The 27,007-nt window shown below is 47.2% G+C and overlaps 1 protein-coding gene and 2 long non-coding RNA genes across 6 annotated transcripts in view; 2 read left to right on the top strand and 1 right to left on the bottom strand.

Annotated features, from left to right (window-relative positions):
* The window catches only part of LOC121655338, a 65,251-nt gene extending 44,007 nt beyond the window's left edge, over positions 1–21,244 (top strand). The window contains exons 3-4 of the long non-coding RNA XR_006013168.1: positions 6,422–6,429; positions 21,198–21,244. This is a non-coding gene — a long non-coding RNA (uncharacterized LOC121655338). The remainder of the gene's footprint in view (positions 1–6,421; positions 6,430–21,197) is intronic.
* Positions 828–26,787, bottom strand: LOC121655335 (polycomb group RING finger protein 5-B-like). Of its 4 annotated transcripts, none has more exons than XM_042009908.1 (9): positions 26,557–26,787; positions 19,682–20,327; positions 12,811–12,907; positions 12,490–12,545; positions 10,430–10,486; positions 8,779–8,954; positions 8,542–8,640; positions 7,462–7,551; positions 828–1,240 (listed from the first exon to the last, which is right to left on the bottom strand). In XM_042009908.1, exons 2-9 carry the CDS (start codon positions 19,794–19,796, stop codon positions 1,193–1,195), a joined length of 738 nt encoding a protein of 245 aa, XP_041865842.1. In that variant the 5' UTR covers positions 19,797–20,327; positions 26,557–26,787; the 3' UTR covers positions 828–1,192. The 4 variants fall into 4 exon arrangements, with proteins under 4 accessions (XP_041865842.1, XP_041865839.1, XP_041865841.1 ...); XM_042009905.1 differs by having other exon boundaries at positions 10,430–10,489; positions 26,557–26,785; XM_042009907.1 differs by lacking the exon at positions 26,557–26,787 and adding an exon at positions 25,806–26,342 and having other exon boundaries at positions 10,430–10,489.
* Positions 9,349–9,564, top strand: LOC121655337. Its single transcript, XR_006013167.1, has 3 exons — positions 9,349–9,415; positions 9,452–9,487; positions 9,527–9,564. It is a non-coding gene; the product is annotated as an uncharacterized LOC121655337 (long non-coding RNA).
* Positions 26,788–27,007: the final 220 nt, after the last annotated feature.

Raw genomic sequence — 27,007 nt, 5'->3', positions numbered from 1 at the left:
CCATGGAGACACTAGTTCCTGCAGGAAAGGACGGTTGCGTTCATGTTTCCCGACCTGCAGCCAGGGGTTACTGCCTTACTGTGGACTGCTGAGAAAGAATAAGAAGGGCTTTATTAAGGACACAGGAAAAGCTCAAATAAGCCGCTGACCAGATTTCCACGTGACTTTACAGAAGAACAAGCCCACGGTCGCTTGGAGCGAACAGACTCAGCAACACGGCCCATGTGTGTGAACAGGCCTCAGCAGAAATATCAGCCTCGGCGTGGACCTTGTTTTCTATAGCGCAGTGTTTTTATCTTGTCAGGTGTGTTCACCTGCATTCCACCGTCCACACACTCTCAGCATGTGTGATGGACAGAGTTTATAAAGTTCTACCAGCTTCCAGGCTCGTGTATCCCAGCAGCACTTTTGCCTTCACTGACTTCATCATTTCATATTTTCCGTGCTGTCAGATGTTCTTGAATCAACTTGTGATCTCACCAGCGCCCTGCTCAAGGCTCTGAGGTTTCCTGTTTCAGTGTCATATTTACAGCCCGGCATTACTTTATCCTACAGGATAATCCAGGTCTGTCTCTGGGGGAATACAGTCGCTCAGGCAAATCATCAGCCTGCTCACCTTTTTCTCCCACTTTTGTTTCATTACAGTCATTTAAATGGATGTTATTCAATTTGATATAATGAAAGAAACTGTCTCAATAAGATTAATTTTTAACATTTATGCACACACACACACACACTGCGTGAGTTCTTGTTGAAGAAGCACATTCTGATTTGTGTGTAGTTGTTTAAATTGAACCTATTGAAAGTGAAAAATAAAAAGCAGCATCCACAGTAGAAAATCAACATTTAATCTACAGTTAGAGTTAAACAGGCAAACTGAAGATATGGTCGTTCTTCATCTCTGATCCGAAGGTTTTTAGGCACAGGGACGTACATTTAAAAATATCATATAGCATATATTATTCTATGTAGCATAAAAGCTTTAAACATAACAACCAATGCACTTCATCATCTGCTGTACAAAAATACATCTAAATCTCTTTTCTCTGCATGTTCTGGGCGTGTGTGTCGCTGTGTTGCTGTGTGTCTGGATTGAAATGTTAGGTGTGCATCACACCTACACTTTAGATGAATGTGTGCATGTATGTGCACATCTGTGCATGTATGTAGGTCCTTGTCTTGCAGCCATGGCTCAGCCAAAGTCGATCCGCGGTCGGTACTCGAGAACCATGGGATACGTCTGAGGGAGACAGGACACAGAAAGAAGAATGAGCTGCAGGTTGAGAGGAAAACCACCAGAGCAGGAAGATTCTGTTTTCTTTTTTTAACTTTCTTATCTGAATGTTGTGTTTGGGTTTCTAGTTAACAGGATCTTTGCACCAGATCATCTCCAGGTTTATTTTCAGCTCTGTGTCCAGGCTAAAACCAAGCAGTTTCTTTTAGAGAGAGAATCCAGGATTCCCACTACTGATAATGTCTCATCTACAGCAGCCGTAGACACGTCTGTAGAAGCTGCCTTCTGATTGGACCGTTTCTGTCCCATACAGCTCTGCCCAAGTCCAGAAATCTCCTGCAACTTTCCAACACACCTGAATCACATGAACGTCTGGTTAGTAGCCTCTGCAGAGCGGAAAGAAGTGCAGGTGAGGAAATTCAGCCATTTGATTCATGTGTGTTGGAGAGGAGCTGCATCTAAAAGTTGTAGGATAGTAGATCTAAACTTGATCTAAACCTTCAACTTGGATTTTAGACCCCATCCCAACCAATGCTTCGATTCAATCCCCTTCAATAGCAGCATACAGAATGCCACCAGGATGGCTGGCATTCTGCTGAAAGAGCTGTGAGCCTTGTTTTCTAACATCAGGATGGTCAGGACGTGCAGGACCAGTCAGATTTAGGAGAATTATAAATAAAGCTTTTGTACAAGAAATAATTTATTAATCAGCTCTGGTAATCTGATAATTGATAACTGTTTATATCCACGATGATTTTAAGACAACTATGTCATTCTCATCTGCACTAAAACTGGAAAAACTCCAAGAAACAAAGTTTTGTTTTTTTATCATTCCATCATTTGCTGCTGGAAAAAGAGTTTTTCACTTAATAACCAGCAATATTTTACATTACTGGCTTAAATGCATTTTAAATGGCCAAAATGATTACCTAATCTAGTCTTAAATCTAGTTTATTTATTCAGAAACTGTCAGTATTTTCCAACAAGTCTTCCTCTTTGACTGAAAAGCAGCTTGTAAACAGTTGTTTGTTTGTCAGAGAGCAGCTGCAGGATGTTTCTGGAAGCTGTTGGTGCAGCTGCTGTCATCGCCTCTGGCTGCCAGCATTATGCTGCATTAATCCTTAGGAACAGAGAGCAGTACGTGAGGGGCCGGTGGTTAAACGGGACGTGAGGGGCCGGTGGTTAAACGGGGCCGGTGGTTAAACGGGACGTGAGGGGCCGGTGGTTAAACGGGGCCGGTGGTTAAACGGGACGTGAGGGGCCGGTGGTTAAACGGGGCCGGTGGTTAAACGGGGCCGGTGGTTAAACGGGACGTGAGGGGCCGGTGGTTAAACGCGGGGCGGTGGTTAAACGGGGCCGGTGGTTAAACGGGACGTGAGGGGCCGGTGGTTAAACGCGGGGTGGTGGTTAAACGGGACGTGAGGGGCCGGTGGTTAAACGGGACGTGAGGGGCCGGTGGTTAAACGGGATGTGGGGGGCCGGTGGTTAAACGGGGCCGGTGGTTAAACGGGACGTGAGGGGCCGGTGGTTAAACGGGACGTGAGGGGCCGGTGGTTAAACGGGACGTGGGGGGCCGGTGGTTAAACGGGGCCGGTGGTTAAACGGGACGTGAGGGGCCGGTGGTTAAACGGGGGCGGTGGTTAAACGGGACATAAGGGGCCGGTGGTTGATCGGGACATGAGGGGCCGGTGGTTAAACGGGGGCGGTGGTTAAACGGGACATAAGGGGCCGGTGGTTGATCGGGACGTGAGGGGCCGGTGGTTAACCGGGGCCGGTGGTTAAACGGGACGTGAGGGGCCGGTGGTTAAACGGGAGCGGTGGTTAAACGGGACATAAGGGGCCGGTGGTTGATCGGGACGTGAGGGGCCGGTGGTTGAGCCTCGGTCTCTCTGAAGTACCTTCAGTCAGCATATTTGTGTCAAAACTCTTTCATTATCTGCACTAACAGCTGTCAGCATGTTTCCAGGGAAGAGGTTCAGCTTTGTTTGGTGAAGGAAGTTTTAACCTAAAACTGGTTTCAGAGCACAGCACAGAGTCTGCACTGCTAACAACGTCCTGCGGTCTTTGGAAAAAACCCTGTCCTGCTGGTAATGCTGGACCTTACTGCAGCATTTGACACCGTGGACCATTCCATCCTCCTGACCCACCTGGCCAAGCAGGCAGACGTTCAGAGACCCGTGCTGCAGTGGTTCAGGTTTTACCTAACAGAACTTTTGCTGTAATGATCAATGATCTCTCCTCCTCTCCAGCTCCACCGTCATCTGGTGTCCCACAGGGTTCCATTCTGGGCCCAATTCTTTTTTCCTTGTACACACACCCCTGGCGACCCACCTCAGCCATGCATGGAAAATAATCTGAACTCAATAACAAAACAGACTCTGTGGTCAGGGCACGTTTCTTTCAGCTTTGCCTGTTGGCCAAAGTCAAACTATTCCTCAGCCATAAGGACCTTGACGAAACAATCCACGCCTTTATCAGTTCACGCTTGGACTACTATAGATTAAGCCAGGCCTCTCAGCACCGTCTACAGCTCCTTCTTCTTCCGGCTCTCAACCGAGGCAGACGCTTTTTCTTTTCTTCTCCCTCCCTCTCCCTCTCCCACTCTGACCTGCTACTGTCCTGTCATCTCTCTGAGCCTCTCTCTGCATTTCCTTCCGAACTTAAATCTTGAGATATGGATCTGATCAGTTGGTCCCTAAATGCAATCGACCAAATTTATTCGAACTGGAAAACAGGCGTAGGGGAGCCTGCTTGCCCTGGCGGAACGTTTTCGGCTGGATATGTGATGGATTCCTGGGGAGTGTGGAAAGTCATGTGTCTGTCGATCCTTTCTGTTGAGGACGCTGAGGACATCTATACATTCGGATTCATGATAACTGGGTTTCTGCTGTTTGGAGCGGGCGGTTTCCTGGCATATCGCAAAATTCGGACACTGTCGGCAGTCACTGGCAAGCTGCCGGATTTCTGTGCTGGTGTGTGCCGAGCTATGAACAATCAGGCTGTGGCGGTACAGGAGCTGAATCGTAAACTGGAGGCTATTCCAGTTCTGGATGGCAAACTGGTTGCGATTTCTGGGCTTGTACGTGAGGTGGTCACCAACTTGGAGAAGTTGTCAGCTCGGCTGGATGGAAATTGACCCACAAATTCGGATGATTGGAGTCGCCAGTGGGACCACTGTAGAGACTCAAGGCAGACGAAACAGCTCTGGCCTGAACCAAAACAAATGCTGTTATCAAATTTGGCTCCCTGTGCTGGCCTTGATGGCTGGTTGAAAGCTCCCTGGAATGTTTTGTTGATGGATGCTCAGCCACCCCCCCACCCTCCCCTCACCCTCTTCATGGGGAATGGACTTCAACCTGGATCAGCCCTCAAGGATGCCCCACTATCATCAGGTGGCAGAGACTGTGAGGGAGAACTGGGGCAAAGTTCATATGCTCACTTCTACGCACACACATACATGCACCTCACTCAAGTACACCACTACAGATACACCTCCCCGTGATTCACTGCCTGGGGCTGCTCCTTACCCTGCTCCTTCCACTCCCTGGCGGCGGGTCGACTGGACTGCGCTCGTGTCAGCTGCGTCCGGACTTGCTGTGATGGGAGACCCCCCCGCCACGTGTTTCTGATGTTGTGATTGTCTGAGTTTTGTTCTTTATGTACTGAGGAGTGTTTTTTGTATCTCAATAGCGGGCCCTTAGGCCCAGTGTGGAGATGCCTTTTTTTATCCTCTCCAGCTACATCTTACCCCCCTAATGTTACCTTTCACCTATATCTAAGACAAGGAGCGCTGTTAAATGGCTGCTCCGACGGGCTGCCTGTTCCTGTTTGTGTTATATGTTGTTTTGTCTAGTCTTGGATGGGTTGTACTGGAAAACACATTTCACTGTACAATTGTACTTGTATAACTGTGCATGTGACAAATAAAACCTCTTTGAACTCTTTGAGCTCATGCAGAATGCAGCTACCCAGCTGCTCACCAACACCCATAAACATGACCACATCACTCCTGTCCTGTACTCTCTACACAGGCTCCTGGTTTAGTTCAGGATTTAGTTCAAAGTCCCACTGTTTGTTTTCTGTTCCATCCATGGCTCTTTATCTATGTGACCCGCTGACGTCTCACCAGCCCTGTAGAGCCCTGCGCTCCTTTGAACACCTGCTGGTGGTCCCAAGGTCCAGGTGCAAACAATGGGGGGATGGGCCTTTACACGGCCTTTACTTTGAATTCCCTGGCCCTGGTGTTACGCTCCCCCACGGATCTGGACTTACGCTCCACCACGGACCTGGAGTAACGCTCCACCACGGACCCGGAGACCAGGAGTTCCACTCCACTACGGATCCGGAGTTACGCTCCACCACGGATCCGGAGTTTCGCTCCACCACGGATCCGGAGACCAGGAGTTCCACTCCACCACGGATCCGGAGTTACGATCTACCACGGATCCAGAGTTACGCTCCACCACGGACCCGAAGGTACGCTCCACCATGGATCAGGAGTTACGCTCCACCACGGACCCGGAGACCAGGAGTTCCACTCCACTACGGATCCGGAGTTACGCTCCACCACGGATCCAGAGTTACGCTCCACCACGGACCCGAAGGTACGCTCCACCACGGATCCGGAGTTACGCTCCACCACGGACCCGGAGACCAGGAGTTACACTCCACTACGGAACCGGAGTTACGCTCCACCACGGATCCAGAGTTACGCTCCACCACGGATCCGGAGTTACGCTCCACCACGGACCCGGAGACCAGGAGTTACACTCCACTACGGAACCGGAGTTACGCTCCACCACGGATCCAGAGTTACGCTCCACCACGGACCCGAAGGTACGCTCCACCACGGATCCGGAGTTACGCTCCACCACGGACCCGGAGACCAGGAGTTACACTCCACTACGGATCCAGAGTTACGCTCCACCACGGACCCGAAGTTACGCTCCACCACGGATGTAACTCCAGGATGTAAAAGTTGGTGTTGTAGGAAAACTAAAATTATGAGGTGGGAATAATGATACGTTTTTCCCTCTTTTCCATCCACTGCTGCTGCTGCATGAGGAAACTGATCCCAGAGAAGCTTTTCAGCTCAGATAGAGATTATGTAACAGACATGAGACTGCATGAGCAGAGCTGGAGCTGACCTGCTCCACTTCCTGACCCAGGATCTCCCACCTCCTGCAGAGCCAGCTGTCCATGCTCCTCACTTACCGTCCACAAGTGGACGAGACCTTTTCACCAACTAATCCTTCATGTGAACACACGCGTGTAGATGTATCAGGACATGAATGCCGGCACATACGCAGCGGACGGAGGGCGGAGAGTGTCGACACATTTCAGACTAAAACAATGACCTCTCCCCCTGCTGAGGGTGGCCATCTATCCCTCCACCTTTGTGAGGACATTTTAGAGCTTGAAGAAAAGTTCATCCTGTTTCTTTCCTGAACCAAAAGCAAACTTTATGCATCAATAATCCCTCTGCATCGTTCAATACAGGAAAAATAGAAACCCGGTTTTATATGAAAACTGCTGGACCCTTACAGAAAAGCACATGTTTCACATGTTACAACATGTGCTTCCTTTATGTGCTCCACATGTGAAGCACATGTTCATGCACTGTAGGTGTGTCCCTGTTCAGGGTCTGCACACTTCGGAGTCGTTTGTTGCCGACGAATCTGCGCTTCGAAGTGTGCAGACATGTCATGTGGTCTGGATGAAAAGAACACGTCAAGCACATGTAGAGCCCATGTCTGTGAACTACATGAGAACTACATGTGCCAACCATGTGCGACTCACATGTCAAACACATGAAAAATGTGAAAAAATTCACTTATGTGAAACACATGTGATTCACATGTGATGTAAACGTAGTTTATGTGTGAATCATGTTTCACCTGTTTTCACTTGTGGTCACAGACATGTGGTAGAACGTGGTTCACATGGGGTTTATGTGTTTTTCACATGTGCACACATGAAACACATGTGGTCATATGTGTTTTTTCTGTAAAGCTGTGAATAAAGTCTGACTGATTAAAGTTTTGGTCTAAACCAATAAATAAATGATTGAAATTCACATGAATATTTTGCGTATTTACAGACGTCCTCCAACAAGCCACCAACGCTCCTCCTTTGACTTAAAACGCTTGTCAGAACTTTCTGGAACATTGCTGCTGTTATTTCCCCTAAGTCTGGATAAATGCATGAGAATCATGTAAATGACTCACGTTCTCGCCATGCAGCCTCCATCGGGTCATGTAGATGAACTCCAGAGTGTGATCTCTGCCCATGATTTCTCCATTGCAAAGCACATCCAGCTGGAGGGAAAAAACATTACATGGAAATAATCTGACAGTGAAAGTGAAAGTGTGAAAGCTGCTGATAAGATGAGAATCAGACGGAGGAAGGAGAGGGGAAGTTTGCTGTGGTGACGAGTGGGAGGCTGCACCACAAATGTGAATGTGTGAAAGAGTGTGAGCGTGTGACACCAATTTTAACTCAAACGGGCTGAATCCTGAGATAACCCGAAGACGGCGTCGGAATACTAAACAGCATCTGGTCGGACAGACTCCGTCCACTCAGACTGCAGATTCTGATCACATGTTTCAGTGTAGTCGTTTATTTTCTCAAAGCTGAGAATTTCCACATTTTAATTTAGTCATCGTCATGGTGACATGTCACAGCTGACGCTGAAAAACCGAACATACTTCATCTCACAACTCTGAGGTGCTGCTGAGTCAATTCAGCGTCCAAATGAGTCAAAGATGTTCAGATAAGAGCTGCTAACGAGCTGTTCTTCACCATTTCCTGCCAGAAAGGGGAGTTATTTTACTATTTCAAGAAAAACATCTTTATATTACTGTACAAAAACTTAAGACGGATGATACTCAAAGAACAGCGTACACCAGAGGAAAACTGAGGAGGGAGCGCACCGATCCGGACTTTAGTTTTTTAATGATGAATAAACGTGTTATGTGTTGTTAATCTGGTCGTATTTGTTTCTCTTTTTCTCATGAATTCATTCACACTTGTAGAAAAACAAAATAAATACAGTAAAAAATAAAAAAAGACTGAAATAAAGTAAAGTATAATTAAATATCATAAAACGAATAACAACAAATATTTAAAAACAAATACATGAAACAGTAAATAAAAAAACATAAATAGATTTATTTTAACAATCAAATAAAGAGAAAAAAGATTTTAAAAATGGCTAATTTGTTGGAAAGACCTGATGAGGACCAGATCTTTGTATTCTGTTATTAGTGAGACATTTTTTATGCATCGCTGGATAAAGCGGTTCCCACCTCGTACGAGCTCGGCAGCTTTAGTTTCAGACTCAGGAACTTCTTGATCGTTCCCACCGTCACTCTGCTGGAGCAGCGGATGAACCTCTTCATTAAGTCCTAATTAGAGAGCAAACAAAAGCAAAGCTGTCGGTCCACAGATCACCGTAGTTTCTCTCCAACATAAAATGTTTTCACGCTTTGTTCATTTGATGGTTGATGGTGTAAAAATGAGGAATTTGTGTCTCAAACACCCACCGTGACGCTGCTCTCCCCCGCCTGCCCCGTGTTGCGGAGGCAGTCCAGACAGATGGCGATCTGAGGGTCGCTCCGGTGGTAGTCATCGTCTCCAGCACAGTCGGCCTCATCGCCACCGCCGGCACCTCCGTCACCGCCGCCGTCAGGAAGCCCGAGACGCTGACACCTCAGGTTTTCTGAGAGACACACACATTATCTCCTGGTTTCCAGAATCATTAATAATGTCTGGAAGTTCAGACTAATATTTACTCTTATTTAATTTAATTTATTTATTTATTTTTCTCCTTGTTCTGTCCAGCACGGTGGCAGCAGAATGATGGTCTGGCTGCTGTGTCATGTCGAACAAATTTGCTATAATGTCATTTTATAAAATATTGTTTATTTATTTTTTAAATCTTATTTATTTTGAATTATGGAACTTATGTAATCTTGCTGGATTTGATCGGACGGGACAGAAAAGAAGAATAGGAAGAGAAGTAAAAAAGAAAGTAAAAAAAAGGAAGAGAAGACAAAGATCCACTAGATAGAAGCAACAAGCTCCAATCCAACCTAAGAGCAGACCAGCAGCTGCTACACCTGTACAGAAACACAACAGAGAATTTCCTACAGTTTTTACAGGTAAACTAAGCTGCAGGTGGTACTGGCTCACCTGCAAGGACCGGCTCACCTGCAGGTACCGGCTCACCTGCAGGTACCGGCTCACCTGCAGGTGGTAGTGGCTCACCTGCAGGTACGGGCTCACCTGCAGGTACCGGCTCACCTGCAAGTACCGGCTCACCTGCAGGTGGTAGTGGCTCACCTGCAGGTGGTAGTGGCTCACCTGCAGGTACGGGCTCACCTGCAGGTACGGGCTCACCTGCAAGTACCGGCTCACCTGCAGGTGGTAGCGGCTCACCTGCAGGTGGTAGTGGCTCACCTGCAGGTACCGGCTCACCTGCAAGGACCGGCTCACCTGCAGGTACCGGCTCACCTGCAGGTAGCGGCTCAACTGCAGGTGGTAGCGGCTCACCTGCAGGTGGTAGTGGCTCACCTGCAGGTGGTAGTGGCTCACCTGCAGGTACCGGCTCACCTGCAGGTAGCGGCTCACCAGCAGGTGGTAGTGGCTCACCTGCAGGTACCGGCTCACCTGCAGGTAGCGGCTCACCAGCAGGTACCAGCTCACCTGCAAGTACCGGCTCACCTGCAGGTGGTGGTGGCTCACCTGCAGGCGGTAGTGGCTCACCTGCAGGTACGGGCTCACCTGCAAGTACCGGCTCACTTGCAGGTGGTAGTGGCTCACCTGCAGGTACCAGCTCACCTGCAAGTACCGGCTCACCTGCAGGTGGTAGTGGCTCACCTGCAGGCGGTAGTGGCTCACCTGCAAGTATCGGCTCACCTGCAGGTGGTAGTGGCTCACCTGCAGGCGGTAGTGGCTCACCTGCAGGTACCGGCTCACCTGCAAGTACCGGCTCACCTGCAGGTACCGGCTTACCTGCAGGTACCGGCTCACCTGCAGGTAGCGGCTCACCTGCAGGTACCGGCTCACCTGCAGGTACCAGCTCACCTGCAGGTACCAGCTCACCTGCAATTACCGGCTCACCTGCAGGTAGCGGCTCACCAGCAGGTACCGGCTCACCTGCAGGTAGCGGCTCACCAGCAGGTAGCGGCTCACCTTGGCCATTTTCTCTGGGCTGGTTCTTCCTCCAGAACTCCAGTTCTTGCTGTTCTTCTTCTGGTTGACATGAACAGATAAAAGGAAAATATGAAGAGTCTGAAGAATTCCGACTAAATCTTTATCAAATTTACTGTTTACACCTTTATTTAAACTCCTTAATGATGAAATACTTGGAGAGGCTACAATGATATCAGGAACATCAGCATGACTTCATTCCACCACTTATCTCAGTATTAATCACCAGGATTTGTTAATCCTCAAGATCCTGAACTTGTATGAATGCATGAACCATGTGATCAGATCATGAAGGTAAACAACACGCATGTTAGTGCTTCCGTGTGTTCATGGGAAAGTCCGGCAGTGGAAACTAACGGATGAAATCCTCCTGCTGGGATGAAACATGAGGCTGGTGTGCTGGTGGAGGACGCCTCAGCCTGAAAAGCAGGACATGAGACAGAAGTCCGTCCAGCATGGAGGACCAGCAGCTTGTAAAGGAAAGGAAACGTTCAGTAGCTGGTTAAATGATGGATCAATCAATCAACCAATCAAATTTTATTTGTGTTATAAAAAGTATGTTAAAATGTAAAATCCAAAAGAGTGTCTTCAGCTTCGATTTAAAAAGGCCGAGCTCAGCAGGGATGCGAATGTCGGGCGGTTTGTTCCACAGTCCAGGAGCAGCAACCACCACTGTTTGAATCTGGACCTGGGACTTCTAGCAGAAGCAGCCTGGAGAAGCGCAGGGATTACAGATAATTACAATCTCTGACACGCAGGAGGGCGCCAGGCCATCAACGGCGTTAAAACAAGCAGACGTTTAAAGCTGATTCTAACAGGAAGTAGAAGCCAGAGGAGCGACGGCAGCGCGGGGTGATGTGTTCACATCTGGATGTGCCGGTTCTGGACAAGCTGGAGACGTGAACCTGAAGGTTGAGGCCAACGTAGAGGCTTTACAGCAGTCCAGTCCTGAACTCATGAATGTGTGGATCCTGCCAACTGAGAAAGGCTTCACTTTGGCCAAAAGACGGAGCTGAATAAAGTTCCTTCTAACAGAACTAATCTGTTTATTAAATCTGAGCCCACTGTCACACGTTACACCCGATTTTTAACATGTGATTTAGAAAGAGGGCCAGAGTTCTGCAGAGAGTAGTGGACATAGATGACGCGCCACTCGAGGAGCCATCCAGTGCAACCACGGCTTTACTTCATTCATACAACCCAGCAGCTTCATTTGCTCTCAGGCAGGAATGTCTGCACATCGTCGGCATAGAAAAAAAGACCAGATGAGGCTGCTGATGTCCAATCCAGAGTTAATATGTGGGCTCTGCTTCTTCTTTATGCAGTTAGTTGGTTACTCTGAAGTCTCCCTAGGAGTGAGTGTGTGTGTGTGTCTCTATCTGTGTCTGCCCAGCGATGGACTGGTTACCTGTCCAGGTGTACCCGCCTCTCACCTGTTAAAATGCTGGGATAGGCTCCAGTTTACCGTAATGGAGTAAACAGTCAAGATAATGAATGAATGAATATATGATCTTGTTGTTATTATTTTAGTTTTTAGTCTTACATTATTTTATATTCTTAAATTGATTTGGTGTCTTCTAAATGTTCTGCATATTCTTACTGTTCAGCACTTCGGTCAGAACCTTCTGTTTGTAAAGGTCTTTATAAATAAAGTTGGATTGGCATCTTGAACTGGAGTGCGGCCAGATAAGAGCTGGTGAGGCGTTTGTTGGAGCATTTCTGGACTAGTCTGACATGTATTTTGTAGTGCATGTGATGAGAATGTTAGCTGTGCACAGAAAGCGATGGTCCCTGCGAGCGAATGAAATGGAAGAGGTGACATCTGCCGGCCTGAACTTTCTGGAAACAAACCGAGACTTATCTGATAAAAACGTCGCCCAAGCAGCCATGTTAATAATTCACCGCGAGGGTCATGGGAAGGCTTTTGTCTCTGCAGCGTGCTCTTTTATTCATCGTGGCCAAAGCTTCACTTCAATCTTTTTAAAAAATGATGCTGTGCAGAGCTGCAAACGGAGGAGATGAAAGCATCTGGAAAAACTCACTTTCTCTGAGTCCAGGCACCAGCTTGAAAATGATCTCCTCCAGGGTGTTGTCCAACCTGAAGGTATGGGAGCCAAGGAGGGGAAGGAAGGTAAGAGGAGTGAGTGAGCAGGGGAGGGAAAGGAGGGAGGGATGAAGAAAGAGGGAAACAATAACAGACAAGAGCACAGGTGACTGAAGGTGGACACACTGGACATGATGACTCAAAAGAAGCTTTTTAAACTTGAAAAAACTTTATTAGAAGACAAATTACTGAAAGAAGTTCAAAAAGTTTTTTAAAAAATAAAGAAAAGAGAAGAAGTGAGAGAGGAAGGTGGTCTTACCGGAGCATCTCCAGCGGGTTGGTCTCGTGGACCTGGATCCCACATGTGGGACAATCATTACTCTCCTCAAAGTGCTGCACGATGCAGCTCTTACAGACTGCCAGAAACAACATTTACAGTTTCACTGAGTTAAAATGACTTTTCCCTCCAGCAACTGTATTAAAGCAGATGAAGTCACGTCATGGTCATATTAGTGCCGTGTGCATGACGTCATGTCACATGATGAGCAGCCAAGTGGAAGAAAAGCACGTCAGCCTCCAGCTGGATGCTTTCACATCAGTTAGAGAACAGACACAACCCTGCACGGAGGAGCCACAAGCAGGCCACGTTGGTACTAAGGGGCCCAAAGTGGGCCAAGAAAACCTCCCCCCACCATTACACCAGCAGCAGCCTGAAGCGTTGATCCAAGGCAGGATGGATCCATGTTTTCATGATGTTTCCAGCAGATTCTGAGCCGAGCATCTGAATGTGGAGCTGAAATGGAGACTCATCAGACCAGCAACGTTTCTCCATCTTCTATTGTCCAATGTTGGTGAGTGTGTGTGAATTGTAGCCTCAGTTTCCTGTTCTTAGCTGGCAAGATCACATCATATTCCTGAATCCATCTTTCTCCACAGAACCTATAATTTAATAACTTAATTCAATGCATTACTTTAAAAAAATAAGAGTTCTTAGGGAGTCCCATCCATCAGAAAGATGCTCAGCCTGCATGTTACAGAGTAACCTGCAGACTTTTATACCTAAAAACGTTCATTCATGTTTACATTTGTTGAAATTTCTTTAATCTTTATTAGTTGGTGTTTCAGCATCAGTAACAGTCGCTCAGCAACACAGCGAGCTGAGTGATGGGGGGCCTGGGCCCCAGTAAAGGTCTATGTCTAGCAACGCCCCTGGTTTCAGAATGAACCAGGATGAACCACCCAGATCCTAAAAGAGACAGACCCGGTGGAAAAGATGGGCTTTAGTGGAGCGGAGGAAGCTCCGCATGGCTGAGCTTCTCTAACCGAACCACAGAACTTTTCATTCTCTGTTAAAACCGGAGAAATGCATCATGACATGAGCCAGCGAAGATCATTGGCCGGCTGGAGGAAGCCTGTCACAACCCATAAGGACCTAACGTCCTCAGATCAGTGCATCGTTACCATGTAATCAGAGTGTTTTTATTGCATCGTTACCATGTAATCAGGGTGTTTTTATCGCATCGTTGCCATGTAATCAGGGTGTTTTTATCGCATCGTTACCGTGTAATCAGGGTGTTTTTATTGCATCGTTACCATGTAATCAGGGTGTTTTATCGCATCGTTACCGTGTAATCAGGGTGTTTTTATCGCATCGTTACCGTGTAATCAGGGTGTTTTTATTGCATCGTTACCATGTAATCAGGGTGTTTTTATCTCATCGTTACCATGTAATCAGGGTGTTTTTATCGCATCGTTACAGTGTAATCAGGGTGTTTTTATCGCATCGTTACCGTGTAATCAGGGTGTTTTTATCGCATCGTTACCGTGTAATCAGGGTGTTTTTATCTCATCGTTACCGTGTAATCAGGGTGTTTTTATCGCATCGTTACCGTGTAATCAGGGTGTTTTTATCTCATCGTTACCATGTAATCAGGGTGTTTTTATAGCATCGTTGCCATGTAATCAGGGTGTTTTTATTGCATCGTTACCATGTAATCAGGGTGTTTTTATCGCATCGTTACCGTGTAATCAGGATGTTTTTATCGCATCGTTACCGTGTAATCAGGGTGTTTTTATTGCATCGTTACCATGTGATCAGGGTGTTTTTATCGCATCGTTACCATGTAATCAGGATGTTTTTATCGCATCGTTACCGTGTAATCAGGGTGTTTTTATCGCATCGTTACCATGTAATCAGGGTGTTTTTATCTCATCGTTACCGTGTAATCAGGGTGTTTTTATCTCATCGTTACCATGTAATCAGGGTGTTTTTATCTCATCGTTACCATGTAATCAGGGTGTTTTTATCGCATCGTTACAGTGTAATCAGGGTGTTTTTATCGCATCGTTACCATGTAATCAGGGTGTTTTTATCTCATCGTTACCGTGTAATCAGGGTGTTTTTATCTCATCGTTACCATGTAATCAGGGTGTTTTTATCTCATCGTTACCATGTAATCAGGGTGTTTTTATCTCATCGTTACCGTGTAATCAGGGTGTTTTTATCGCATCGTTACCATATAATGAGGGTGTTTTTATCTCATCGTTACCGTGTAATCAGGGTGTTGTTATCTCATCGTTGCCGTGTAATCAGGGTGTTTTTATCGCATCGTTACCATGTAATCAGGGTGTTTTTATAGCATCTTTGCAATGTAATCAGGGTGTTTTTATTGCATCGTTACCATGTAATCAGGGTGTTTTTATCGCATCGTTACCATGTAATCAGGATGTTTTTATCGCATCGTTACCGTGTAATCAGGGTGTTTTTATCGCATCGTTACCGTGTAATCAGGGTGTTTTTATCGCATCGTTACCATGTAATCAGGGTGTTTTTATCTCATCGTTACCGTGTAATCAGGGTGTTTTTATCTCATCGTTACCATGTAATCAGGGTGTTTTTATCTCATCGTTACCGTGTAATCAGGGTGTTTTTATCGCATCGTTACCATATAATGAGGGTGTTTTTATCTCATCGTTACCGTGTAATCAGGGTGTTGTTATCTCATCGTTGCCGTGTAATCAGGGTGTTTTTATCGCATCGTTACCGTTTAATCAGGGTGTTTTTATCGCATCGTTACCGTGTAATCAGGGTGTTTTTATCGCATCGTTACCAAGTAATCAGGGTGTTTTTATCTCATCGTTACCGTGTAATCAGGGTGTTTTTATCTCATCGTTGCCGTGTAATCAGGGTGTCTTTATCTCATCGTTACCATGTAATCAGGGTGTTTTTATCGCATCGTTACCGTGTAATCAGGGTGTTTTTATCTCATCGTTACCGTGTAATCAGGGTGTCTTTATCTCATCGTTACCATGTAATCAGGGTGTTTTTATCACATCGTTGCCATGTAATCAGGGTGTTTTTATTGCATCGTTACCGTGTAATCAGGGTGTTTTTATCACATCGTTGCCATGTAATCAGGGTGTTTTTATTGCATCGTTACCGTGTAATCAGGGTGTTTTTATCTCATCGTTACCATGTAATCAGGGTGTTTTTATCTCATCGTTACCATGTAATCAGGGTGTTTTTATCTCATCGTTACCATGTAATCAGGGTGTTTTTATCACATCGTTGCCATGTAATCAGGGTGTTTTTATTGTATCGTTACCGTGTAATCAGGGTGTTTTTATCTCATCGTTACCGTGTAATCAGGGTGTTGTTATCTCATCGTTGCCGTGTAATCAGGGTGTTTTTATCGCATCGTTACCGTTTAATCAGGGTGTTTTTATCGCATCGTTACCGTGTAATCAGGGTGTTTTTATTGCATCGTTACCGTGTAATCAGGGTGTTTTTATCGCATCGTTACCGTGTAATCAGGGTGTTTTTATCGCATCGTTACCGTGTAATCAGGGTGTTTTTATCGCATCGATACCGTGTAATCAGGGTGTTTTTATCTCATCGTTACCATGTAATCAGGGTGTTTTTATCGCATCGTTACCGTGTAATCAGGGTGTTTTTATCGCATCGTTACCGTGTAATCAGGGTGTTTTTATCTCATCGTTACCGTGTAATCAGGGTGTTTTTATCGCATCGTTACCGTGTAATCAGGGTGTTTTTATCTCATCGTTACCGTGTAATCAGGGTGTCTTTATCGCATCGTTACCGTGTAATCAGGGTGTCTTTATCTCATCGTTACCATGTAATCAGGGTGTTTTTATCGCATCGTTACCGTGTAATCAGGGTGTTTTTATCTCATCGTTACCGTGTAATCAGGGTGTTTGTATCGCATCGTTACCGTGTAATCAGGGTTTTTATCGCATCGTTACCATGTAATCAGGGTGTTTTTATTGCATCGTTACCATGTAATCAGGGTGTTTTTATTGCATCGTGACCATGTAATCAGGGTGTTTTTATCTCATCGTTACCGTGTAATCAGGGTGTTTTTATCGCATCGTTACCGTGTAATCAGGGTTTTAACGCATCGTTACCATGTAATCAGGGTGTTTTTATCGCATCGTTACCGTGTAATCAGGGTCTTTTCATTGCATCGTTACCATGTAATCAGGGTTTTTATCGCATCGTTACCATGTAATCAGGGTGTTTTTATTGCATCGTTACCATGTAATCAGGGTTTTTATCGCATCGTTACCATGTAATCAGGGTGTTTTTATTGCATCGTTACCATGTAATCAGGGTGTTTTTATTGCATCGTTACCATGTAATCAGGGTGTTTTTATCTGATCGTTACCGTGTAATCAGGGTTTTTATCGCATCGTTACCATGTAATCAGGGTTTTTATCGCATCGTTACCATGTAATCAGGGTTTTTATCGCATCGTTACCATGTAATCAGGGTGTTTTTATCGCATCGTTACCGTGTAATCAGGGTTTTTATCGCATCGTTACCATGTAATCAGGGTGTTTTTATTGCATCGTTACCATGTAATCAGGGTGTTTTTATCTCATCGTTACCGTGTAATCAGGGTGTTTTTATCTCATCGTTACCGTGTAATCAGGGTGTTTTTATCGCATCGTTACCATATAATGAGGGTGTTTTTATCTCATCGTTACAGTGTAATCAGGGTGTTGTTATCTCATCGTTGCCGTGTAATCAGGGTGTTTTTATCGCATCGTTACCGTTTAATCAGGGTGTTTTTATCGCATCGTTACCGTGTAATCAGGGTGTTTTTATCTCATCGTTACCGTGTAATCAGGGTGTTTTTATCGCATCGTTACCGTGTAATCAGGGTGTTTTTATCGCATCGTTACCGTGTAATCAGGGTGTTTTTATCTCATCGTTACCGTGTAATCAGGGTGTTTTTATCGCATCGTTACCGTGTAATCAGGGTGTTTTTATCTCATCGTTACCGTGTAATCAGGGTGTTTTTATTGCATCGTTACCATGTAATCAGGGTGTTTTTATCTCATCGTTACCGTGTAATCAGGGTGTTTTTATCGCATCGTTACCGTGTAATCAGGGTGTTTTTATTGCATCGTTACCATGTAATCAGGGTTTTTATCGCATCGTTACCATGTAATCAGGGTGTTTTTATCGCATCGTTACCGTGTAATCAGGGTTTTTATCGCATCGTTACCATGTAATCAGGGTGTTTTTATTGCATCGTTACCATGTAATCAGGGTGTTTTTATTGCATCGTTACCATGTAATCAGGGTGTTTTTATCTCATCGTTGCCATGTAATCAGGGTGTTTTTATTGCATCGTTACCATGTAATCAGGGTGTTTTTATCGCATCGTTACCGTGTAATCAGGGTGTTTTTATCGCATCGTTACCGTGTAATCAGGGTGTTTTTATCTCATCGTTACCGTGTAATCAGGGTGTTTTTATCGCATCGTTACCGTGTAATCAGGGTGTTTTTATCTCATCGTTACCGTGTAATCAGGGTGTTTTTATCGCATCGTTACCGTGTAATCAGGGTGTTTTTATCGCATCGTTACCGTGTAATCAGGGTGTTTTGATCGCATCGTTACCGTGTAATCCGGGTTTTTATCGCATCGTTACCGTGTAATCAGGGTTTTTATCGCATCGTTACCATGTAATCAGGGTGTTTTTATTGCATCGTTACCATGTAATCAGGGTTTTTATCGCATCGTTACCATGTAATCAGGGTGTTTTTATCGCATCGTTACCGTGTAATCAGGGTTTTTATCGCATCGTTACCATGTAATCAGGGTGTTTTTATTGCATCGTTACCATGTAATCAGGGTGTTTTTATTGCACCGTTACCATGTAATCAGGGTGTTTTTATCTCATCGTTGCCGTGTAATCAGGGTGTTTTTATCGCATCGTTACCGTGTAATCAGGGTGTTTTTATCTCATCGTTACCGTGTAATCAGGGTGTTTTTATCTCATCGTTACCATGTAATCAGGGTGTTTTTATCTCATCGTTGCCGTGTAATCAGGGTGTTTTTATCTCATCGTTACCATGTAATCAGGGTGTTTTTATCGCATCGTTACCAAGTAATCAGGGTGTTTTTATCTCATCGTTACCGTATAATCAGGGTGTTTTTATCGCATCGTTACCATGTAATCAGGGTGTTTTTATCTCATCGTTACCATGTAATCAGGGTGTTTTTATCTCATCGTTGCCATGTAATCAGGGTGTTTTTATCGCATCGTTACCGTGTAATCAGGGTGTTTTTATCACATCGTTACCGTGTAATCAGGGTGTTTTCATCGCATCGTTACCGTGTAATCAGGGTGTTTTTATCGCATCGTTACCGTGTAATCAGTGTGTTTTTATCTCATAGTTACCGTGTAATCAGGGTGTTTTTATCTCATCGTTGCCATGTAATCAGGGTGTTTTTATCTCATCGTTACCGTGTAATCAGGGTGTTTTTATCGCATCGTTACCGTGTAATCAGGGTGTTTTTATCTCATCGTTACCGTATAATCAGGGTGTTTTTATCGCATCGTTACCGTGTAATCAGGGTTTTTATCGCATCGTTACCGTGTAATCAGGGTGTTTTTATCGCATCGTTACCGTGTAATCAGGGTGTTTTTATCGCATCGTTACCATGTAATCAGGATGTTTTAATCGCATCGTTACCGTGTAATCAGGGTGTTTTTATTGCATCGTTACCATGTAATCAGGGTGTTTTCATCGCTGTAGAAACTCATAAAAACACTAAATATGATCTTCATAGTTTATTACAAGCAGTTTTTAGGCCTGATCGTTTTTTTCCACTCAGCTGCTCACACGAACATCCTGATGTGTGTGTGTTCTTACTCACAGGTGTGCAGGCACTCGGTCACTGTGGTCGGTTTGATCAGGTAACCTCGACACAGGTAACAGGTGATGAAGTGGTTAAAATCTCTCACCAGGTGCTTCCGTCCTGTCGCAGCCATTTTTTAAGTACACAAAGATCCAGAGGGGGAAAAATGTCCTCCGAGCTCCAGAAGAGTCAGACGTCCATCCACAACAAGGAGGAACGCTAACAGGACGACGCTGCGGCTGCAGTTTAGTTTTTCTACTCGCTGAACTGCGTAAAGAGCTGGAGAAACCACCGATGAGTCCAGGAAGAGCACACGAGCGATTCGAGGAGCTACTGTGTGAAATCCTGCTCCATTCTTGGCTTGAATATTACAGTCAGTCCTTCTTTAGGAACATCTCCCACTCACATCTTTCTCCATCTTCACGGGACCTCATCAGTCCCATCAAGCTCAAGGAAAACCGGACTGATCCAATCCTCCTTTAAACCCGTTCCCAGAGTTCTCAGAGTAAAACCAGGTCTCAGCTTCCTTCCCGTCTCAGCCAAAGTGCCATTTTAATCCATGAAGGGTTGAAGGTGAGCTACACAGAGGCCGTGGTCCCATTCTGCTGTCGCTTCTGGTGTCTTCTGGCGGGACACATGTGACTTGTTAACCCACTGAGGTCACCTAAAGACGAGAAAACACAAACATCATTGAACGGAATCTGACCGCTGCAGAGGATCAATACAGACGTTATTAGAGGTTTAATCAGCAGCCAATAAAGATGCATCTGATATTCCAGCTGAACCATCCTGACGTGCAAACAGAGCTTTAACAACGAGCTTCAAGGATCTACGGTCATGTGACCACAAGGAATAACAACACCCATTAAACTCCGTCTTAACAGAACATGGGAATTCTCCTTTCCATCGTTGCTTCAGGTCCCTCCAAAGTATCCCAGTCAGGATGAGGTCTGGACTCTGGCTGGACCACCGAGACCTCCTCCTCCTCCAGCCGGTCTGGTTCCTGCAGTCAGGATGAGGTCTGGACTCTGGCTGGACCACCGAGACCTCCTCCTCCTCCAGCCGGTCTGGTTCCTGCAGTCAGGATGAGGTCTGGACTCTGGCTGGACCACCGAGACCTCCTCCTCCTCCAGCCGGTCTGGTTCCTGCAGTCAGGATGAGGTCTGGACTCTGGCTGGACCTCCGAGACCTCCTCCTCCTCCAGCCGGTCTGGTTCCTGCAGTCAGGATGAGGTCTGGACTCTGGCTGGACCACCGAGACCTCCTCCTCCAGCCGGTCTGGTTCCTGCAGTCAGGATGAGGTTTGGACTCTGACTGGACCACCGAGACTTCCTCCTCCTCCAGCCGGTCTGGTTCCTGCAGTCAGGATGAGGTTTGGACTCTGACTGGACCAGGTCAACACCTGGTTCTGGTGAAGACCTGCTGTGTTTGGGATCTTTGTCCTGCTGCATGAGACAGTTCCAGTCAGGCTTTAGCTGTCTGACAGACCATCATACCTCCACCACCGTGCTGACAGCTGGTATGAGGCATTTAAGGACCAAACATGTCCAGTGTGGTCTGGTCTGTCCAGAGGACCTTGTTCCAGAAGTCTGGTGGTTGGTTCAGCTTTGCCAGTCTAAGCTGTGCGGCCATGTTCTTTCTTCTCCTGCAACCTTCCCAACAAGCCGTGCTGGTTCAGTCTGTTTCTAACTGGACTCTTGTGAACTTTAACCTCTAACCTGCTACCTGGACCTGGTCTGAACCTGCTGGGAGATCATCAGCTGTCTTGTAAATGTCTCTGCAGGATGTTGGAGTCCAGAAAGTCTGGAAATGACCTGATAATCTGATGGCCAGCAGCAGATGCTTTTCTTCCTGACATCATGCTAACACACCTGAATGATCCTTAAGTTCACACTGATTATGATCAATTAATCAGAGTATTGATCAGCTGCTCCCTCTGATAAACACAGGTTTTACCTCACTTTTAGAACTGATAAGAACCAGATCACGACATTATTATTATGTCCCAATGCTGATTTCTCATGTCTCCTAGAAGTGATAGACTACCAGAATCCAGATCCGTCACCATTCAGTTTTTCCTGTTTAGTTGAATATGTGTCAAGTTACCAGACGACAGAAACCAGGAACCGTAGACATCCTACAAGTCTCTTTGGTTTCTGTGTTTACTGTGAGTTCTTCCCTCACAAACGCTCATTAGCGTGATCATGAAGCAGCTGTGACAGAACCAGTCAGCAACAGCTCTGATGCAGTCTGACCTACATACATCCTCTTCTGGATTACTATGAATAGTTAACCTCTCCAACTCACCCCCATTCCTTCCTAACTTTGATGGATCTCAATGAATTTTGGTTTCCCAGATTCAAATACAGAGTTTCACATTTCCACCACAAACCAGTTATGTTAACTGGGAAGCTGCTGGTCCAGTAAAGAAGTCTGGATGCCGGAGTAGTCGCTGGTCAGCCTGTCCATCAGCTCCTCATCACATCCTGTAAATGCTCCCTGCAGATCCTCCACGTTTGCTTTGAATATTTACCGACATGCTGTTAACGCCTGAGCCAGAAGGAGTTCCGGAGCTTCACCTGCCGTTGCTTCTGAGCTCGAGGATAAATCACACGGAGGAAGTGGAAAAGGCTCGGCTTTGGTTCATATTCGGGTCGGACTGAATCCACTCAGTCCGAACATGGAGCCCTGATCCAAAGATCATCTGCTAGCTCATGTTCAGGAGGCCACACCTCCTCCACACCTGCTTCACTGCCCTCCCTACACCTGTCCTCACTCATCCTCCATCCAACTTCCAAACCCATTTTATTCTATCCATCCATCTTTTTTGTTTGGCTTCATGTGCAGCACTTTGCTCCAGCCTGGTTGTTTTCAAGTGCTTTATAAATAAAGTTGGTACAGTTTCCTCCCTTACCCATTTATTCTACCCCTCTCTCCTCCATCCTTCCTTCCTCCATCTCTCCTCCATCCTTCCTTCTACCTTTGATCAATATGTGAGGATATCACAGCAGCTTTAAAACTAAATTAAATCCCAAAGAGGAACTCAAATATTAAACTGCATTATTAAAAGTAAATATTTCTCAGTTTTAAAGTCTCATCATGAGAATTTACTTTCCACCAGCTGCTCTTCATGAAGAGTTATTGATCAGTGAAGATAAAGCATGGATGGAGGAATGCCACCTTCAAATAAACCTCCAGGTTTCCCAGTATTGATGCCCCCCCCCCACCGAGCACGCTGCAGCCGGCTCTCAGTCGTGCATCAGATAAAATCAGGTCAGTGTGTCACCAGCTCCTGGTTCAAACCAGACGCCTACAGATGGTCCAGAACGTGGTTTCATCACTGCTCTCCCCCCTGACCTCCACTGGCTGCCTGAACCAGCTTCAGGTCCCTGAACCCTGATTTTCATCATGGATGCAGCCGACAAACCTGCAGCAACCTCTGAGGAAGGTTTCCACCACCTGCTTCATCTACCACACCAGGATTAAAAAGGTCCGACCCGGTTCTAGAAGGTGGTCCTGATGAAGAGGACGACCCGGTACTAGAAGGTGGATCTGATGAAGAGGAAGACCCGGTTCTAGAAGGTGGTCCTGATGAAGAGGACGACCCGGTACTAGAAGGTGGATCTGATGAAGAGGACAACCTGGTACTAGAAGGTGGTCCTGATGAAGAGGACGACCCGGTACTAGAAGGTGGACCCGATGAAGAGGAAGACCCGGTTCTAGAAGGTGGTCCTGATGAAGAGGAAGACCCGGTACTAGAAGGCGAACCCGATGAAGAGGAAGACCCGGTACTAGAAGGAGGTCCTGATGAAGAGGAAGACCCGGTACTAGAAGGTGGACCCGATGAAGAGGAAGACCCGGTTCTAGAAGGTGGTCCTGATGAAGAGGAAGACCCGGTTCTAGAAGGTGGTCCTGATGAAGAGGACGACCCGGTACTAGAAGAAGGACCTGATGAAGAGGACGACCCGGTACTAGAAGACGGATCTGATGAAGAGGACGACCCGGTACTAGAAGAAGGACCTGATGAAGAGGACGACCCGGTACTAGAAGGTGGTCCTGATGAAGAGGACGACCCGGTACTACAAGAAGGACCTGATGAAGAGGACGACCCGGTACTAGAAGACGGATCTGATGAAGAGGACGACCCGGTACTAGAAGGTGGATCTGATGAAGAGGAAGACCCGGTTCTAGAAGGTGGTCCTGATGAAGAGGACGACCCGGTACTAGAAGGTGGATCTGATGAAGAGGACAACCTGGTACTAGAAGGTGGTCCTGATGAAGAGGACGACCCGGTACTAGAAGGTGGACCCGATGAAGAGGAAGACCCGGTTCTAGAAGGTGGTCCTGATGAAGAGGAAGACCCGGTACTAGAAGGCGAACCCGATGAAGAGGAAGACCCGGTACTAGAAGGAGGTCCTGATGAAGAGGAAGACCCGGTACTAGAAGGTGGACCCGATGAAGAGGAAGACCCGGTTCTAGAAGGTGGTCCTGATGAAGAGGAAGACCTGGTTCTAGAAGGTGGTCCTGATGAAGAGGAAGACCCGGTACTAGAAGAAGGACCTGATGAAGAGGACGACCCGGTACTAGAAGGTGGTTCTGATGAAGAGGACGACCCGGTACTAGAAGGTGGATCTGATGAAGAGGAAGACCCGGTTCTAGAAGGTGGTCCTGATGAAGAGGACGACCCGGTACTAGAAGGTGGATCTGATGAAGAGGACAACCTGGTACTAGAAGGTGGTCCTGATGAAGAGGACGACCCGGTACTAGAAGGTGGACCCGATGAAGAGGAAGACCCGGTTCTAGAAGGTGGTCCTGATGAAGAGGAAGACCCGGTACTAGAAGGCGAACCCGATGAAGAGGAAGACCCGGTACTAGAAGGAGGTCCTGATGAAGAGGAAGACCCGGTACTAGAAGGTGGACCCGATGAAGAGGAAGACCCGGTTCTAGAAGGTGGTCCTGATGAAGAGGAAGACCTGGTTCTAGAAGGTGGTCCTGATGAAGAGGAAGACCCGGTACTAGAAGGCGGACCTGATGAAGAGGACGACCCGGTACTAGAAGGTAGACCTGATGAAGAGGACGACCCGGTACTAGAAGCTGGACCCGATGAAGAGGACGACCCGGTACTAGAAGGTAGACCTGATGAAGAGGACGACCCGGTACTAGAAGGCGGACCCGATGAAGAGGAAGACCCGGTACTAGAAGGCGGACCCGATGAAGAGGACGACCCGGTACTAGAAGGCGGACCCGATGAAGAGGAAGACCCGGTACTAGAAGGCGGACCCGATGAAGAGGACGACCCGGTACTAGAAGGCGGACCCGATGAAGAGGACGACTCGGTACTAGAAGGCGGACCCGATGAAGAGGAAGACCCGGTACTAGAAGGCGGACCTGATGAAGAGGACGACCCGGTACTAGGTTGAAGAGGAAGACCCGGTACTAGAAGGTGGACCTGATGAAGAGGAAGACCCGGTACTAGAAGGCGGACCTGATGAAGAGGACGACCCGGTACTAGAAGGCGGACCTGAGGAAGAGGACGACCCGGTACTAGAAGCTGGACCTGATGAAGAGGAAGACCCGGTACTAGAAGGTGGACCTGATGAAGAGGACGACCCGGTACTAGAAGGTGGACCTGATGAAGAGGAAGACCCGGTACTCGAAGGCGGACCTGATGAAGAGGACGACCCGGTACTAGAAGGAGGTCCTGATGAAGAGGACGACCCGGTACTAGAAGGCGGACCTGATGAAGAGGACGACCCGGTACTAGAAGGCGGTCCTGATGAAGAGGACGACCCGGTACTAGAAGGCGGTCCTGATGAAGAGGACGACCCGGTACTAGAAGGCGGTCCTGATGAAGAGGACGACCCGGTACTAGAAGGCGGTCCTGATGAAGAGGACGACCCGGTACTAGAAGGAGGTCCTGATGAAGAGGACGACCCGGTACTAGAAGGAGGTCCTGATGACGTGAAGTTCGTGTTTTTCTGTCCTGGCTGGAGGAAACTTTCCAGTAAGTGTTTTCAGTTATTAACAGTTACACAAAGTCACGTGAACAAACATGTTTAATTCATTTTCATGAATTAACTCTTTCAGCCTCTTAACGCTGAACTGTGGATGGAAATGAACTGAAGGATGACAGGAAGTCCTACTTTGTCTTCAGGGTGCTCTTTATTCTCACGTGCAGCTCCCATTTATTTGAAGCCCCGCATGTTGGTGTGTGTGCGTGTGTGTTTGCTCGCGGGTGCGTCAGGCGTGGAGCCGGTTTCGGGCAGCTCGCGCCGTCCTCGGCCAAACTACCCACAGAGGAAGCACCGTGAGCTTTCTCTCTTCACTCCGCCGCGTTTTGCTAGAAAAATCTAAAGTGCGCAGCTCAGAAATCCCCTGACTGTCCGTCAATGTGACACGTGCACGCACACACATGCGCGCTCATGTTATTTATTCACGCGGAGCGGATCTGCTTATCTCATCGTTAAGCGTCACGGTCTACGTCACCTGCGTCAAAACAACATCAACGGATGCGACGTTTTTCCCGTGACACGCGCCCCGTATGTGGCTCGCCTCAGTTCCTTCATGCGAACGTACACGCACGCGGAAGCTCCTCACTACATAGTTCTCGCGCAGCTATGTCTGCGCGCGCACGGCGGCTGTCGACGGTAAAAGTTGCGGAGCTTCTGACCACGGCCTTTAAAATCGACACGATGGCGCAAACACACACCGTAATCTCGCGTGCGCGCGTGCACGGCGACGCACTTTGCGTTTGGAGGTAGAGGGGGGGGCAAAGAGCCGGTGAGGGAGGGGTAGAGACGGAGAGGAGGTCCAGCCAGCAGCGTCAAAGTTTGGCTGAAACGCTCGCGGCGTCGCGGATGAATTCAGCATCAGAAACAAAAACACATTCCTCACCTCCGGATCACACTTTCCCTCGCGCACACGGCCGCGGACGGAATGTCCACCATGACACTGGCCCGGTCCTTCCCCGTTCAGGCTGGTCCGCGCACTGGGTGAGAAGAGAACACGGAACTGGTCGGCTCGGATCTGCCCCAGTCCGCCCAGCAGTCAGTCAGCCAGGCAGCGCTGCGGTGGGCGGGGAGCCGCCAGGCAGCGGGCAGGGCTCACAAACTGAAAGCGGTTGTGTAACACGCCGACTATTGGTCCGCGGCGCGCGCGCACACACGCTCACACTAAAACACACGCGCGGCGCTGTAACCTATTTGTTGTGTTAAGAAGAAGAAACATAGATTCATTTCATCAGCTGATCAGAGTTTCTGTTAGAGAACATAGTCCAGGTCCACAGTCCAGGTCCACAGTCCAGGTCCACAGTCCAGGTCCACAGTTCTGGTCCAGAGTTCTGGTC

This window comes from Melanotaenia boesemani, chromosome 16 (assembly GCF_017639745.1).
Source record: "Melanotaenia boesemani isolate fMelBoe1 chromosome 16, fMelBoe1.pri, whole genome shotgun sequence".
NCBI classification, from domain to species: domain Eukaryota; kingdom Metazoa; phylum Chordata; class Actinopteri; order Atheriniformes; family Melanotaeniidae; genus Melanotaenia; species Melanotaenia boesemani.
The sequence above is the reverse complement of the archived record's forward strand: the minus strand, read 5'-3'. Positions and strand labels throughout refer to the sequence as shown.